This window comes from Natator depressus, chromosome 6, assembly GCF_965152275.1.
Source record: "Natator depressus isolate rNatDep1 chromosome 6, rNatDep2.hap1, whole genome shotgun sequence".
Lineage (NCBI taxonomy): Eukaryota > Metazoa > Chordata > Testudines > Cheloniidae > Natator > Natator depressus.
The window spans coordinates 12,792,480-12,808,292 of NC_134239.1; the positions used below are offsets into that span (position 1 = coordinate 12,792,480).

Here is a 15,813-nt window from a genome sequence, read left to right on the forward strand (position 1 = left end):
TCAAACCACAGGTAATATTCATCCCATCCCCTTTATTGGCATCATTCGCTGCTCTCCCATCTCTTGCCATCATTCAAGCCTAGCAGAGACCCCTCAGCAAGCCAATACTTCTACTGGTGTGGTGAATTTCCCATCTCTGAGACACCAACTCTGCCAGTGGCTCTTAGTTCCACGGGCAGTGAAATTCCACCCCGCAGTTCTCCCTGAGAGAAACAGCAGTATACCATGCACTGCAATAACAATGCTGCGGGTCTATGGCAGTAGCAAGCTATAGGAATAATGACATAAAAAGCCCTACATTGAAAGAACATTCAGGTTGCAAAGTGGAGCCCTTGAAAATTAGGAGATGCCCATGCAGCTGTAACTCTGCCCCTGTGCATTATGCTCCAGCCTCCTTCTGTGCCTGGGCAACTGCCTTGTATCCTCCTGATTCAGTGTGTGGCCCCTGCATTATTTACTGCCCCATCCAAACACAGAACTATGCATTTCCTCCTGGGCATTCCTGTGGTGCTCTCAGCATTGTGTCTGAGAGCTTCTCAAACATTAATGAACTCTCTGGTTGAAGACATTATCCTCCTTACGCACACAGGAAACTGAGGTACACAGAGATTAAGGCCACCATTGCCAAGTGCCCACTAGTTTTGGGTGTCCAATCAGGGCCTGATCTTCCATAGTACTTAGCGTTATACAGCCATTTATATGTTCAAAATACAGCTCCCAGTCACTGCAGTTACAGCTGTGAGCGCTCAGTGTCACAGATTTACAGACTGTTCTGTGTCTTCACGTTTATATGGGCTTCTCCGGTAGTGCCCCCATTACTGTGCTATGCCCAGTGCAATATTTGCACCTGCCACTAGAGGGGGATGGAGAGACAGACTTTATCAGTAGCTTTGATAGCTATTTGTTGACAGTGGAGGCATATAGAGACTCAGGGATCCTGGGATCCAATCCAGGGTCTGGAGAGGAGTGTCTAGTTGCTACAGACTCTTCTGCCTCACTTTCCTCCCTGTCCCCTTCTGTTCCAATCTCCACACCCCAGCTCCTGCTACTGTCTCCCCACCCCCACTCCTAGCCTCTCCGTGCTACAACTCCTTCCCTTCTTATATCCTCTCCTCCCCTCCTGGCTGCAGCCCCCCTCTGCTCCTGCCTTTGTTCCCCCTCCCCTGTGGTCTGCAATTCTTCTCCCCTGTGTCCCACAAAAGCAGCAATTGTAGGGACAGTCCTGCAGACCTTGGCTGGGACAGGGACTCTGCTGAGATTTTAGCTGCCCAACTCTAACAAGTCTCTACTGAGCATGTGCAAACAGATTTTTTTAAAAGGTTGATAATTGTGCCAGCTTTAGGTGGATTTTTGCCAGAACAGCAAGGCCATCAGGGCCACCCCTCTGCCAAATTTCAAGCCTCTGCTGCAAAACATGAAAGTGCTAGAGCTTCTCAATGAAACAGTTATAAGAATTTTTTAACATGGGCAAAACAGGGGTATCATTTGCTATGGGGGGCAATTGCTCCCGCAAGACCTTGGTTCCCTCCTTGACTCTTCATAGGTGTACGTGCTCCACTTTCTGATGCCCCTGCTCCCAACTTTGCAGACGATAATATAATCACAGATAATGTTCTCTGTGCTGGCACAACTTTGCCTGCCCCAGAATTTTTCTGAAATGATGCCCGGAGGGCAAAAGAATGTATTTCCCCCTCATGTTATTCTCTGAAGCAGCTGAAGCATTTTATCTGAAACAAAAAACAATAAAAGCCACTCCAAAATAAACAAACAAAAAAGGTCAGTTGTGCATTGAATGATGCAGAGGGCCTGTGGGGAAAAAGAAATCCGTGATCACATAAGTATAGCCCACCAGTCCCCAAGGGGGCACAAAGGAATGTTTGGGGGCATGCCTGGGGCCTGGGCCAGCCCCCGTAGGGGCTGGAGAGGGCGAGCCGGCCCCACGCCCACCCCCAGCTGTGGCCCCAGCCTCAGCCCTGTCTGCATCCCCCCCTCCCGTAGCCACAGCCCCAGCTCGGGGGGGTGGCACAGACAGGGGTAAGGAGGGTGCAAGGTAAAAAGTTTGGAGACCACTATTCTAGACTGTCTCATAATGCAGACAGCTGAATTCAGATTGCAAAAGCAACCCCTATTATTCTGACATTTCCTAACTTTTGAGTGCTGGACTTTGCAACTTGAATATTCTTTTAACTAACTTAATTGTTCATATTTGCCTAGGTTGATTTAAAAACATTCTGTGATGGGTGATCCATAAACCTCCATCCCTTGCATTATTAAGGTTTGAATTCTGGGCTTTCAGCACAGGCCTCTACCACCTGAACTGAAGGATCATCTACAAGTTCAATCCTTGAGGGGGCCATTTAGGGATCTGGGGCAAAAATTGGGGCTTGGTCCTGCTTTGAGCAGGGGGTTGGACTAGATGACCTCCTGAGGTCCCTTCCAACCCTGAGATTCTATGATTCTATGAATAGGTGGCAGCAGATGTAGGTTGTTATCTGCAGAGCATCCACAAGAGGAAAACGCGTAACACATTGAAACGGTGAATAGCCTCATTTTCCAGACAACGTAGCCACGCGCTTAGATTTGGCAGCTTCTTTCTGACAGCATGGCTGAGGCTTGGGCCGGCCCACATCAGAGAGCAGACTTCTATTCCAACCCTGCGAAACTTCTCAGTGGGATAGCTAGCTTGGCTCAGTTACAAGGCTTGTGAAGGACACAGAGCTTGGACAGCAGTCAGGAGACATGAGGCGTAAACTCATAGTCTGCTGGTTCCCAACCTAGTGCACTTTCCCCTCAGCCAGGAAGGTGCATTACCCCAGTTCTCAAAGGGGGGACTGGAGCACAGACAGGTGTCCACTTGGAGCTACGTGGGGTCACACGTGGGAGGCAGACTCTGGAAAGGACCCAGGAATACGGGCTTCCAGCCAGACACGCTGTAGTAACCCCATGGTGAATTGCTGTGTCAGGCAGCTGCTGTGGGACACTGCTATTAGCCAGGGTAGGAGAAAGGTGGGCATTTTGGCTCATCCAACTCTAGGTTGGCAGGTCCTGTCTCTATTCTGTGGGTATGCAGCACGCGGCACAATGAGCCCCAACACAGATCAGGTGCTGCTGTATTACATAGAATAAATAGTCACTCAGATTCACAGGAGCATAGGCCCTGCCAGCTGGATCAGATCCCAGGCCCATCCAGTCCAGGATCCCATCCCTGACAGTGGCCAGAACCAGGTGCTTTAGACAAAGGGGTAGGACCCCCAAAGTAGCAGCTCTGGGATAATCTGCTCCCCACACAGGTCTCATCCTGGTGTCTCACAGTGCTAGGCTCATGTCCTGAAGCAAGAGGGCTCATATCCATGCCAGCATCATCTATTCCAATGCTGGATAGTCTCGTTCTGCATAGAAACGTCCAGTCCCTTTTTGAACCTGGCTCAGCTCTTGGCCCTCACACCTTGTGGCAGGGAGTTCCGCAGGACGATCACCTGCTGGGTGAGAATGGATTTCCTTGTAGTGATTTTCAGTTTGCCACCTTTTTCTTCCATTGATCACCCCCTTGTCCTTGCGCCAGGAGACACCAATCATTTTGTTCCCTCCCCTGCTGGAGGCAGCTCTGACTGACTGCAACGAGGCAGCAGGAGGCACCATTGCCCTTGGAGCACGGTGCATGCTGCGTGTTAGCTCAGGCCTGCCGCTGCCTATCGAACAGCACTGAGCAGGCTCCGTTCCTGCATGACGTGAGGGCACGGCCATGGAGATCTGCCATAGCAACTGATGGGAAGCGGAGAGAGCACACGCAGAAATGCTGTGTGATCTCCCAGCGCCGGGGCTGTGCGCTAGGAAAAAGGGATCCCCTTGACAAGCAGCCCCCTCCCCCCCACACACACACTCCATGCAGGCATTAGCACCTGTTACCTGCCAGACTGTGTTGCCTTTGCCAACTGCATATGGATTTATTTGGCCAATGTTCACCCGCAAAAAGACACCTTTCTGTGCACAGACTGCAGGATTCTCCCGGGGGGCTTGGCTAGAGGAGGAAACTGACTGGTGACCCAGGCCTTGGCTAGGCTCTGCCTACTGGGAAGAGAGGCACAGGCAAAGCAACACACTGGACAGACCCTTAAAATTTAAACTTTGTAGAGGAAACCCCCAGAAATTTGGCAGGAAGAAAAAATAGAACAGAAATGATCAAATAATAATAGACAAGAAATAATGGAAAGTAACATCAAGTGCTTGCTTAGGAAAATACTAAACTGTAAAATACCATCCCAGTAAAAGGAGATTTTCCACCCCCTGCTGCATCACCCCAAGAAGGGCTCAAGTCCCTGTCCCCTGGCTGTGAAGTCCAGTTTCACCCCTGCCGGCCCGTTTTCGCCTCCCTCTGGCTCGCCACGCTGCTTTGCTTCACTGCCGCGATGATTGCTGCTCTTTCAAGCAGCTCCCCACAACAACGACAGCTCCTCACCCGCAGGGCCACCCCCTTTCCACAGGCACCGGTGTACCGGGGGTGACCCTCCCTTGTCACACACTCTGTGCCCTCGCGGCCGGGCTCCTGGCACACGGCCCTTCGCGGTCCTGCTTCCTCAGCAAATCCCCTTTTCACTCAGCACCATCTCTTCGTTTCTAGCCGCCTTCTCACGGCCCCTTCGGGTGGATTTCCAGCCCCTGCCCTCTCCGTGGGCATCTCTCTCCCCAGGTGGTTGTCTGCCAGCTGCAGCAGGTGCCAGGGCCAGGGTTACTACGTGACCCCATGAGGGAGAAAACAAGCACGGGTTGAAGGGGCAGCTGGGGCTGGGGCTTCTGCCCTCCTGTCCACAATAGGACCAGCCACTGTCCACTCCCAGCTATTCATTGTGGGCAGGCTCTGCCCCCAGCCAGAGTGTGGACTGCTCCAGTGAGGGATGGGGGCAGACAGCCATGGCCTCCTGGGACTCCGCAGGAGCTCAGCAAGGGTTGGGCAGTGCAGCTGTCACTCTTACTCAGGCGAGCAGTCCTACTGCTATGCGAGTACGTGCTCCCCGGCCTGATCTACCCCTTGGGCCGGAAACTCAGAGCACCAGCAGTCACTGGGGACATGTGCTCTGATTTGACCTGCTCCATCCTCCGGGACAGGCACTGACATGGATCAGGGCTAGACGAGCTCTTAGGTCAATGGCTGCTCGAGAACCCATCTCCCGGCACCAAGAGGAAAGTGGGTGGTAGCATCAAATCCCCACCCGCCGCCCGGCCGCTCTCAGAATGGGAAAGGGTACTGAGCCGGGAGTCTGTAGGCCAGTCTCCGCGCTCCTACTGACTGGGTTAAGAACTGTGCATTTCACTCCTCTGACTGCTGAGCAAGGCCTTGTACCCCAGCACAGGAGTCGGCAAACAGATCTTGTTAGAAGGCTATTACCCTAGATGTTCATTAGCACTAGAGGGGAACAAAACACACACACTTTGCCAGTGAGTCACACAACAACTAGTTTCAGAGTAGCAGCCGTGTTAGTCTGTATCCGCAAAAAGAACAGGAGGACTTGTGGCACCTTAGAGACTAACCAATTTATTAGAGCATAAGCTTTCGTGAGCTACAGCTCACTTCATCGGATGCAACTATTTGTTCGATAACAATAGAATGACAGAGCTCAGGCTTCCTGGGTTCTATTCCTAGCTCTGGGAGGGGATTGGGGTCTTTTGAGTTGGAGGAAGTCAGGACTCCTGGGTTCTCTGCCCAACTCTCAAAGAGGAGTGGGCTCTATGGTTTGAGTTAGCACTTCCAGCTAGTGATTCCTTGTGTTTTACATATTGCTCATTCATCTGTGAAGATGGGTATGCATTTTATAAATAGCCTAGCCAAGCACATAGTCCTGGCAAATTCATTCTGAAAGGCAGTGCATCTAAGTGAATGGAACTTGGGTCTGCCATGTAAAAGACTCGGGTTCTAAAAAACCTGACATATTCAGTCTTGAGAAAAGAAAACTGAGCGGGGGGGACCCGATAACACTCTTCAGATATGTTAAGGGCTGTTATAAAGAGGACAGTGATCAATTGTTCTCCAGGAGGATAGGACAAGAAGTAATTTGGTTTAATCTGCAGCAAGGGAGATTTAAGTTAGGTTGTCAAGGTTCCTCCCCCACTCTGAACTCTAGGGTACAGATGTGGGGACCTGCATGAAAACCTCCTAACCTTACTTTCACCAGCTTAGGTTAAAACTTCCCCAAGGTACAAATTAATTTTATCCTTTGTCCCTGGATCTCCACTGCTACCACCAAACTCTAAGTGGGTTTACTGGGAAACATAGTTTGGACATATCTTTCCCCCCCAAAATCCTCCCAACCCTTACACCCCACTTCCTGGGGAAGGTTTGGTAAAAATCCTCACCAATTTGCATAGGTGACCACAGACCCAAACCCTTGGATCTGAGAACAATGAAAAAGCATTCAGTTTTCTTACAAGAAGACTTTTAATAGAAGTAAAGAAATCACCTCTGTAAAATCAGGATGGTAGATACCTTACAGGGTAATTAGATTCAAAACATAGAGAATCCCTCTAGGCAAAACCTTAAGTTACAAAAAAGACACACAGACAGGAATAGTCATTCTATTCAGCACAGTTCTTTTCTCAGCCATTTAAAGAAATCATAATCTAACACATACCTAGCTAGATTACTTACTAAAGTTCTAAGACTCCATTCCTGGTCTATCCCCGCATAGCAAAGCAGCATACAGACAGACACAGACCCTTTGTTTCGCTCCCTCCTCCCAGCTTTTGAAAGTATCTTGTCTCCTCATTGGTCATTTTGGTCAGGTGCCAGCGAGGTTACCTTTAGCTTCTTAACCCTTTACAGGTGAGAGGATTTTTCCTCTGGCCAGGAGGGATTTTAAAGGGGTTTACCCTTCCCTTTATATTTATGACATAGGTATTAGAAAAAACTTTCTATCTATAAGGATAGTTCAGCTCTGGAATAGGCTTTCAAGGGGGGTTGTGGAATGCCGTCACTGGAGTTTTTTAAGAACAGGTTGGACAGAAGCCAGCCAGGGATGGTCTAGCTTTCCTTGGTCCTGCCTCAGCCAGGAGGCTGGACTTGATGACCTCTTGATGCTCCTTCCAGTCCAGCACAGCAGGGCCCTGATCTCAGCTAGGGCAAGAGCTATCTCTTGTTGTGTGTCTGTGCAGTGCCCGGCACAACAGGCCTCTGATCTAAGTTGGAGTCTGCATAGCACCTGGCACAATGGGGATTGGGGGATCCTGGTTGGGGGGGTCTGCACCAGTGCCCAGCATGCAGGCTATGAGCTATGGGGAAGGAGGCAACCCTGGGGGCCATGCTAGGGGTGTGACGTTTCTTGGGGTACTCAGGACTGTGAATCACCTTGTTACCCCTGTCACGGATCCACAGGTCTGGTGCTCTCATCTGGCTCTGGAACAGTCCCTGGGAGGAGCCCTTCAGTGCATCAGCCCCTGTAGGGTCACACTCGCTCGCTGGGGTGAGCCCCTGCTTTTACCGCCTCCTGGGGCCGAACCTCGGAGCCTTCAGTATCCTGCTTCATGCCGTGAGCTCCCTGCAGTGAGTCCTCCTGGATTGGACACTTGGGGAAGACTTGTACCCCCCCAAGGGAGTGATGCACCCTCAACTTAATGAGGGACTGTCAGCCAGCGCTATAAAGCAGAAGGGTTTATGAGATGTCTGGAACACAGCCTAGAAAGTCCGTAGGTTAGCATAGAGAATGGACAGTTATAGCAAAGTCCATCTGGGTCAGTCCAGAGCTCAGGGCTCTCTCTCTGACCTGCCTTGAGTCCCGGTCCAGAAGAGTGTGTCCTGCTTCCAGTGACCCACACATAACAACCCCCCAAGGGCCCCTCCTCCATCCTTTGTTCTAGTTCCCTGGCAACCTGGTCACCTGGCCCTTTGTTCTCCAGCTGGCCAAACCTGGTGGCTTCCTGCAGAGGGGGTCCGTTGTCCATGGTTGTTAGTTGCTAGGTACCAAATGGCCGAGCCATTGTCTGGGCCCAGGCCCCAGCCAGCTAAGCGAGAGTCACACCTGTATCACTGGGCCTCTGCAAAGAGCAAACAGTCTTTTCTCCCCACCTAGTGAACCATGCAGCACATAGGGGAAACTGATACACAGTAGTCATACAAAATATTATGAAAAATCCCCACTTTGTCAACCCCCCCCTCGCCTCCAGCATTAGGGAGACTTGCTTGCGCTTAACGGGGCTTCGGCTCCCTGACCCCACCAGGCTGTGAGCCACCCACACACTCTCCTCTGGGCTCTGCCAGCCTTTACTCTGCCTTGCGGGTTAACAATGGGGCACCCCAGTCCCTGAGCCCCGTGAAGTGTTCCCCTGTAGTGCCAAGCTTCATGTCCACTGACACTCACAGGAATAGCAGTGCTGCTGTCCCCAAGGGAGCAGCATGCACCCCAGCTTGTCTGGTTCTGCTCAGGACCGGCTCCTTGGTAAATATCACAGCCCTGAGATGTATTTATAGTATGGCTGTCAAGAGATTAAAAAAATTAATCAAGATTAATTGCGCAATTAAAAAAATTAATCATGATTAATCACACTGTTAAACAATAATAGAATACCATTTATTTAAATATTTTGGGATGTTTTCTACATTTTCAGATATATTGATTTCAATTACAACACAGAATACAAAGTGTACAGTGCTCACTCTATATTTATTTTTGATTACAAGTATTTGCACTGTAAAAAACCAAAAGAAATAGTATTTTTCAATTCACCTAATATAAGTACTGTAGCGCAATCTCTTTATCACGAAAGTTGAACTTACAAATGTAGAATTATGTACAAAAAACCTGCATTCAAAAATAAAACAATCTAAAATTTTAGAGCTGGCAAGTCCACTCAGTCCTAATTCTTGTTCATCCAGTCGCTCAGACAAACAAGTTTGTTTACATTAGCAGGAGATAATGCTGCCCGCTTCTTGTTTACAATGTCACCTGAAAGTGAGAACAGACATTCACATGGCACTGTTGTAGCCAGCGTCTCAAGATATTTACGTGCCAGATGTGCTAAAGATTCATATGTCCCTTCATGCTTCAACCACCATTCCACGGAACATTCCTCCATGCTGATGATGGGTTCTGCTCAATAACAATCCAAAGCAGTGTGGACCGACGCATGTTCACTTTCATTATCTGAGTCAGATGCCACCAGGAGAAGGTTGATTTTCTTTTTTGGTGGTTCGGGTTCTGCAGTTTCTGCATCAGAACGTTGCTCTTTTAAGACACCTGTGTGACGAAGTGCGACTGTTCTTAATGGTTCCTCTGAATAGTGTGGGGGTGCCTCAGTTTTCCCTAGGCAGTTCTTAAGTATCTAGGTGGTGGGATAAGGGTGTATGATCATTGCAGAGCCCTAGAGGGCAGGTGTGTGCAGGGGTCTGGACACAGAGGATGGCCGACACCCTGTTTCCTGGCAACTGATGGCCTGGCCCTTCCCCCCTGCAAGGTGAGAGCTAAAGGGTTGGAGAACAAAGGAATCAGGTGACCTCCTGGCCCGGGAAAGGGACAAAGCCCAGAGGAGGAGGGGCTGGAGGGAGTTTCAGTTTTGGGGCTGGCTGGGACATGGAGTGAAGGGCAGACGTGCTTGTCTGGCTCACTGCCCCCCAAAATGGACCCAGCTGAGGGGTCCCGTTCTCTGCACCTACAAGCTCTGTTTTAGACCATGTTCCTGTTGTCTAATAAACCTTCTGTTTTACTGTCTGGCTGAGAGTCACGTCTGCCTGTGAAGTTGGGGTGCAGGACCCTCTGGCTTCCCCAGGAGCCCCACATGAGCGGACTCGCTGTGGGAAGCGCATGGAGGGGCAGAGGATGCTGAATGCTCCGAGGTCAGACCCAGGAAGGTGGAAGCTGTGTGAGCTGTGTGTCCTGAAGACAGGCTGCTCACAGGAAGGCGACTGCCCCAGAGTCCTGACTGGTTTCAGACTGGCTTCATGGGGAGCAGTTCCAGAGCATTGCCCAGGGACTCCGTGACAACCTGAAAGCATGCTCCACACTTCATCCCTCTCAGATTTTGGAAGGCACTTCAGATTCGCCTTGGGTCGAGTGTTGTATCTATCTTTAGAAATCTCACATTGGTACCTTCTTTGCATTTTGTCAAATCTGCAAATCTTTTTCTTAAAATGAACAATGTGCTGGGCTATCATCCGAGACTGCTATAATATGAAATATATAGCAGAATGTGGGTAAAACAGCAGGGGACATACAATTCTCCCCCAAGGAATTCAGTCACAAATTTAATTAACACATTTTTTTATCAAGCATCATCAGCATGGAAGCATGTTCTCTGGAATGGTGACTGAACCATGAAGGGGCATACGAATGTTTAGCGTATCTGGCACATAAATACCTTGCAATGCTGGCTACAAAAGTGCCATGTGAACGTCTGTTCTCACTTTCAGGTGACATTGTAAATAAGAACAGGGCAGCATTATCTCCTGTAAATGTAAACACACTTGTTTGTCTTAGCGATTGGCTGAACAAGAAGTAGGACTGGGTTGACTTGTAGGCTCTTACATTGTTTTGTTTTTGAGTGCAGTTATGTAACAAAAAAATCTACATTTGTAAGTTGCACTTTCACGACAAAGAGATCGCACTACAGAACTTGTATGAGGTGAATTGAAACATACTATTTCTTTTGTTTATAATTTTTGCAGTGCAAATATTTGTAATAAAAATAATATACACTTTGATTTTAATTACAACACAGAATACAATATATATGAAAATGTAGAAAAGCATGCAAAATATTCACTAAATTTCAATTGGTATTCTATTGTTTAACAGTGCGATTAAAACTGCGATTAATCGTGATTAATTTTTTTGAGTTAATCGCGTGAGTTAACTACAATTAATCAACAGCCTTAATTTATAGTGAAAACAAAGGGAAGTTTATTTATTTCGCGTGTGCATAGTCGTCTAGCCAAGCGATGGCATCGTCAGTGGCGGGATGCAGCTCTTCTGGGCCACCGCTGACCCGAGTCAGCAGGCATTCCTCGACAATGTGCGTCATCGGCTGGGTGGCGTCACAGCTGCACAAAGGGCTGTCCCGAGGGCCCCAGCAACACTGGTTGGCTGCACAGAGACCTTGCCCGGTCCAGAACCTGTTCAACTGGCGTCGGGGCATGTCAAAACCAGGCGGGCAAATTGTGAAGTTTATTACCAAGATTCAAGAGATGCTGGGTAAGTATCATGGAAACAAAGGACCATGGAAACAAAAGGTTACATATAAACCAAATTCCTAACATGCTTTCTAGGGACTAAGGTTTATCTCACCCAAAGCCTTCAGCAGCATCTTCAGCCTAGGCTGGTTGTGAATCTGTTTACTTCCTTGCCTTCTACTTGTATCCCCGAAGTTCTTTGTCTGACCTTCGAGACAGAATAACCCCCGGTGGCTTGTTCCTCCTCTGGGCTCTTCCCTGTTGACTTCACATCTCTCTGTTGACTTCGTATGCAAGTGTGCCTACAGTGTTAGCTCACGGATGCAGTTTACATCCCGAGGGAGAGAGAGGTCAATACACAGGTCAATACACAGGAAACCTCCTGCTGGGATGCACACCTAAGAACGTATTTGCAGAATACACACAGAACACCTTACTAGCTGTACGTGCATTTCACAAGGGCAACAGTCACCAGTGGGACCCTGGCTTTCATTTAAGACCTCCCATGACACTCTTTGGTGACCTAGAATGTACACATCAGAGTCACGACATTCCTGTAACCCCCTTGCCATTGAGGGGTATTCGAGGAACAAGGGGCACACGGGGGGCATGCTACAGACCCAGGGGAGACAGCTGCACCAGGGGCATGTGGCCGAAACACTGGGGCATCCAGGAGGGGCAGGCGTGGCGGCAACACATGTGCTGCAGTCCCGGCCAAGGCCGGTAGGGGGAGCCCAGGCGGCGCCGCGCAGGCCGCCAGCGGGGCGGGGCCCACCTGCGCGCTGCCCTCGGCCGCCTGCACCGGCGTCCGGCGGCCGCGCGGGGGAGCCGCCGAGTGGAACGAGCCCGGCCCGAGCCTTTCTGTCCCCGCCGAGCCGCCGTCGGGCTCCCCGCCTCTCCCTTCGCCGCGGAGCATGGCGGCCGCCTCCAGGCCCCCGCCGGGCCCCGAGCCCGGCTGGGAGCGTCTGCGGGACGACGGGGTGCGGACCCTCACCTCGGCCGAGCAGGTGGGGCCGGGGCTACGGCTCCCGGCGTGCCCCGCGCGGGCCGGGTTGGGAGGGCGGGGCGGGGCCGGGTTTAGGGTAACGGAGATCAGTGCGCTGCTACTGGCAGGGATGGGGGAGTTTATAACAAGGAGCCAGTCCGCCCTTGCCACTGCCCTGCTGGGTGATCGTGGGCAAATCCCTTCCTTTCCCCGTGCCTCAGTTTCCCCCCCCCCCCGCGCGGCTTGTGGGCGCTCTCAGCCCTGCAGCGGGGGCGCGCCCAGCGTCGTGCCGCCGGGCCGGGAGCAGACCCACGTGTTGGTGGCGCTGGTTTAAGTGGCCCCGGGAACGGGCTGCCCTGCGCAGGCCTGAGAGCCGGAAAGGGCCCCCTGGCTGCCAGGCTCTGCTGGCCAAAGCGAGGGGAGCGAAGAGAGCAAAGGCTGTGAGCGGCGGGGAGGAAGGAGGCTCTTAAAACAGGCAGCTCAAGAGCCCCAGCTGGTGCTAGAGACCGAGGTGATAGACGAAGTCCCGGCGAAGTTCTGATTTCAGTATCTCCCCGCCCAGGGACGTTTCAGCAGGCAGCTATAAGCGTGGGCTGGAGTGTTGGGTCAGAGTGGAGGAAAGTTCCCAAAAAGATGCATCCGTTTTAGGGTTTTGTACTGGTGCCCGTCACCATAATGTCTGGGCCCCTCCCACATTCATTAGATTGGCATTGCAAGGTCCCTAGTGGACTTTGAGTCTTCCACACCTCTCCCTTCTCCGGCCGTGGGACGCTCTCCTTGGGTAGGTTTGTTGTACTAACAGGCATTCTGTTTCTGGCGGAAGAGCTGTATTAAAGGAGATGTGGTGGCATTTCCTAAAGCTGCCCAGGCTTTGGATTTGTTTAATCTCTGCTGGAAGTTTGTTCTGCCGCCAGGTCCCTTCGAGTGCTTTATTTCAGTCTCTTATAGGCTCTCACACACTTCGCCCGGGGCTTTAGGCTCTGCATTGCCCCGGAGAAGTGCCCCAGAGGCGGAGATGCAGTCTCTAATGCAGCTGGGCTTTGGTCCATTAATAGCTTTCAGAATCGGGACCAGTTGGCTGTCGTCTCTTTAAATGAAGGGGTAGGGTTCTTTGCACAGAGTGTAGCTGATTAGGCTCTGGAGAGATTTGGGTGCCCATGCTGGCTGGCTGTGCTGTGAATGTGTGCGCCCTAGTCGCAGGGACAGTATTTGTTGAACTTTTTGCATTAATTGCTTGATTCAAACCTGGCACATCTGTGCTGGAAACAGGAAGTTCTCTCTGGTGGTGGCAAAGATGAGAACATTTTGTCCCTCTCCCCTTCTGTCTGTGGCACCTCTGTCAAGTCAGAGGCCTGATGGGGAGGGAGAAATAGCCGTGTGGGTGTGTTCAACAGGAAAAAGACACTGACAAATGGAGATGTATGCTGAGCCCCAATAGGTCGGTGTGGCCCTGGCATTCTGAAGTATGGGATACAAAACCACTACTAAATCCATCCACAATTGCCCCCAGTGATTGCCCTCCCTGGAGATCTGTCTCGCCTGCTAGGCCTCTGGAATGATGATGGATGCTGCCTATGTCTCCTGCCTGCGTGCTCTCCTTTCTTCCCCCTCCTGCCTTAAGGGCAGTTGGGGGTTAGGGGGCAGAGAGGAACAAGTGGTGGGGCAGCCCTGCTCAACAGCTGATGGGGTGGGCAGGACCACCTGCTGAACAGCTGATTGGCAGCCAGCCCCAGGGCCACCAGAGCAGCAGCCCTGGCCAGTCCCATGGGTGCTGAGCACCCGGTATTTTTTCTCCATGGTTGCTCAGCGGCTCAAGCACCCACAGGGTTGGCGCCTGTGCCTCAGCATCTGAAATAGCTTCCCGGATGGGGGGACGTCGGTGCTGATCCAGATTTAATAGATTCCAAGGCCAGAAGGAGCCACTGTAGTCTGACCTCCTGTCTGACACAGGCCAGAGAACTTCCCCCAATAATTCCTAGAGCAGAGCTTTGAGAAAAACATCCAGTCTTGATTTAAAAATGATGAGTGATGGAGAATCCACCACAAGCTTAGTAAATTGTACCAGTGGTTCATTACTCTCGTGGTTAAACATTTACACCTTATTTCCAGTCTGGATATGGCTAGCTTCAACTTCCAGCCATTGGATTGTGCTATGCCTTTGAATTTCTGGAGTTCATCCCCCAGGGCAGGACCAGCAGGCATGAAGATGCTTCTGGATCCTGGATTCTTATCTGAGAGAGACCTGCTGCTGGTGTTCTCTATGGCCGGCAGTTCACTTAATGCTACAACCCCTTTCCACAGTATCATTTTTCTGACTAGTTATTAAGGGGCTATTTGTTTTTTTTCCTAGGGCCAGACTGCGTATAATGGAAGTGTTCCATATTGGTGTCTAGGCACTTATTCCTGGGCCCAGATCTCAGTGGGGTATTCCCGTGAATACCCTGCTCATGCTGCGGCTCTTCACTGAGTTTGTAGTCAGGCACTGGCCCTCCCTGTGGTTTGTGACCACACACCATACGTGCAAGCCTCAGGTCACCACTAGTGTGGTCTAACGCTGCTCGGGGCATGCCTACAAAATGTTGAATTTAAATATGGGCAGCTGCCAGTGCCTTGTTTAAACCAGTGGCTCTCAACCTTTCCAGACTTCTGTACCTCTTTCAGGAGTCTGATTTGTCTTGGTATCCCCAAGTTTCACCTCTCTTAAAAACTACTTGCTTACAAAATCAGACAAAAAAATACAAAAGTGTCACAGCCATGCTGTGAAATTGAAAAATTGCTGACTTTCTTATTTTTACCATATAATTATAAAAAAAGCAATTGGAATATAAATATTATACTTACATTTCAGTGTAGAGTATATAGAGCAGTATGAACAAGTCGTTGTATGTATAAAATGTTACTTTGCACTGACTTGGCTAGTGCTTTTTATGTAGCCTGCTTTTTATGTAGTTGTAAAACTAGGCAAATATCTAGACAAGTTCATATACCCCCTGGAAGACCTCTGCGTACCCCCAGGGGTACACGTACACCTGGTTAAGAACCACTGGTTTACACTATCACTCCTGCTGGTGCTACCCCTAGTGGAGGATGTTGCAGATCCAGGGTCATAGGCTCAGATTGCCCCTTCTGGCTCAGTTGTGCAGCATGCTGCTGTCCAGCCGCAAAGTGGCTGCATTTTAGGGGTGTTCTGTGCGTGTGTATAGCATCTAAAGAGCTTTGGGATCCTTTAGAATGATCTAAACACAAGGTGGCAAATACAAATAGTACCAGGGACAGGACTTCTATGTTCAGCGTCAGTAGAGGCTGGATTTCTGATGGTGGAGAGGGACACTGGAGCCATTTACTAAAGCAAGGTTTTGGGTAGGTGAGGCTTTCCCCAGCTGTAGCATAGAGAACTCACCGGCTCCCCAGGACACGCTGCCTTAGTGTTAGAGGGAAGGAGCTCCAGTTCTGGAAGAGTTCTCGAGTCCTGCACAACTGAAGCTGTGCTCTGTTGTCTGTGTTGCGGGGGAGTCGAGACCCCAGTCGTGGGCCGGGACCCCCCCTGTGCTAGGTGCTGTATGGAGAGAACGCCAATGGTCCCTGCCCCAAAGACTTTGTGGTCTAAGTGTAACATGAGCGACAACAGGTGGGTACGACATATAAGTGGTGCAGCTCCCGGGGCTGGTGCAGCCCTGGT

General features: G+C 50.6%; 1 protein-coding gene across 1 annotated transcript in view; it reads left to right on the forward strand.

The window, feature by feature from the left end:
- Nucleotides 1-12,048: 12,048 nt before the first annotated feature.
- Nucleotides 12,049-15,813, forward strand: part of FNTB (farnesyltransferase, CAAX box, subunit beta) — a 34,213-nt gene continuing 30,448 nt past the window's right edge. The window contains exon 1 of the mRNA XM_074954486.1: nucleotides 12,049-12,156. Coding sequence (XP_074810587.1) covers nucleotides 12,064-12,156 — 93 coding nt within the window. The 5' untranslated portion in view covers nucleotides 12,049-12,063. The remainder of the gene's footprint in view (nucleotides 12,157-15,813) is intronic.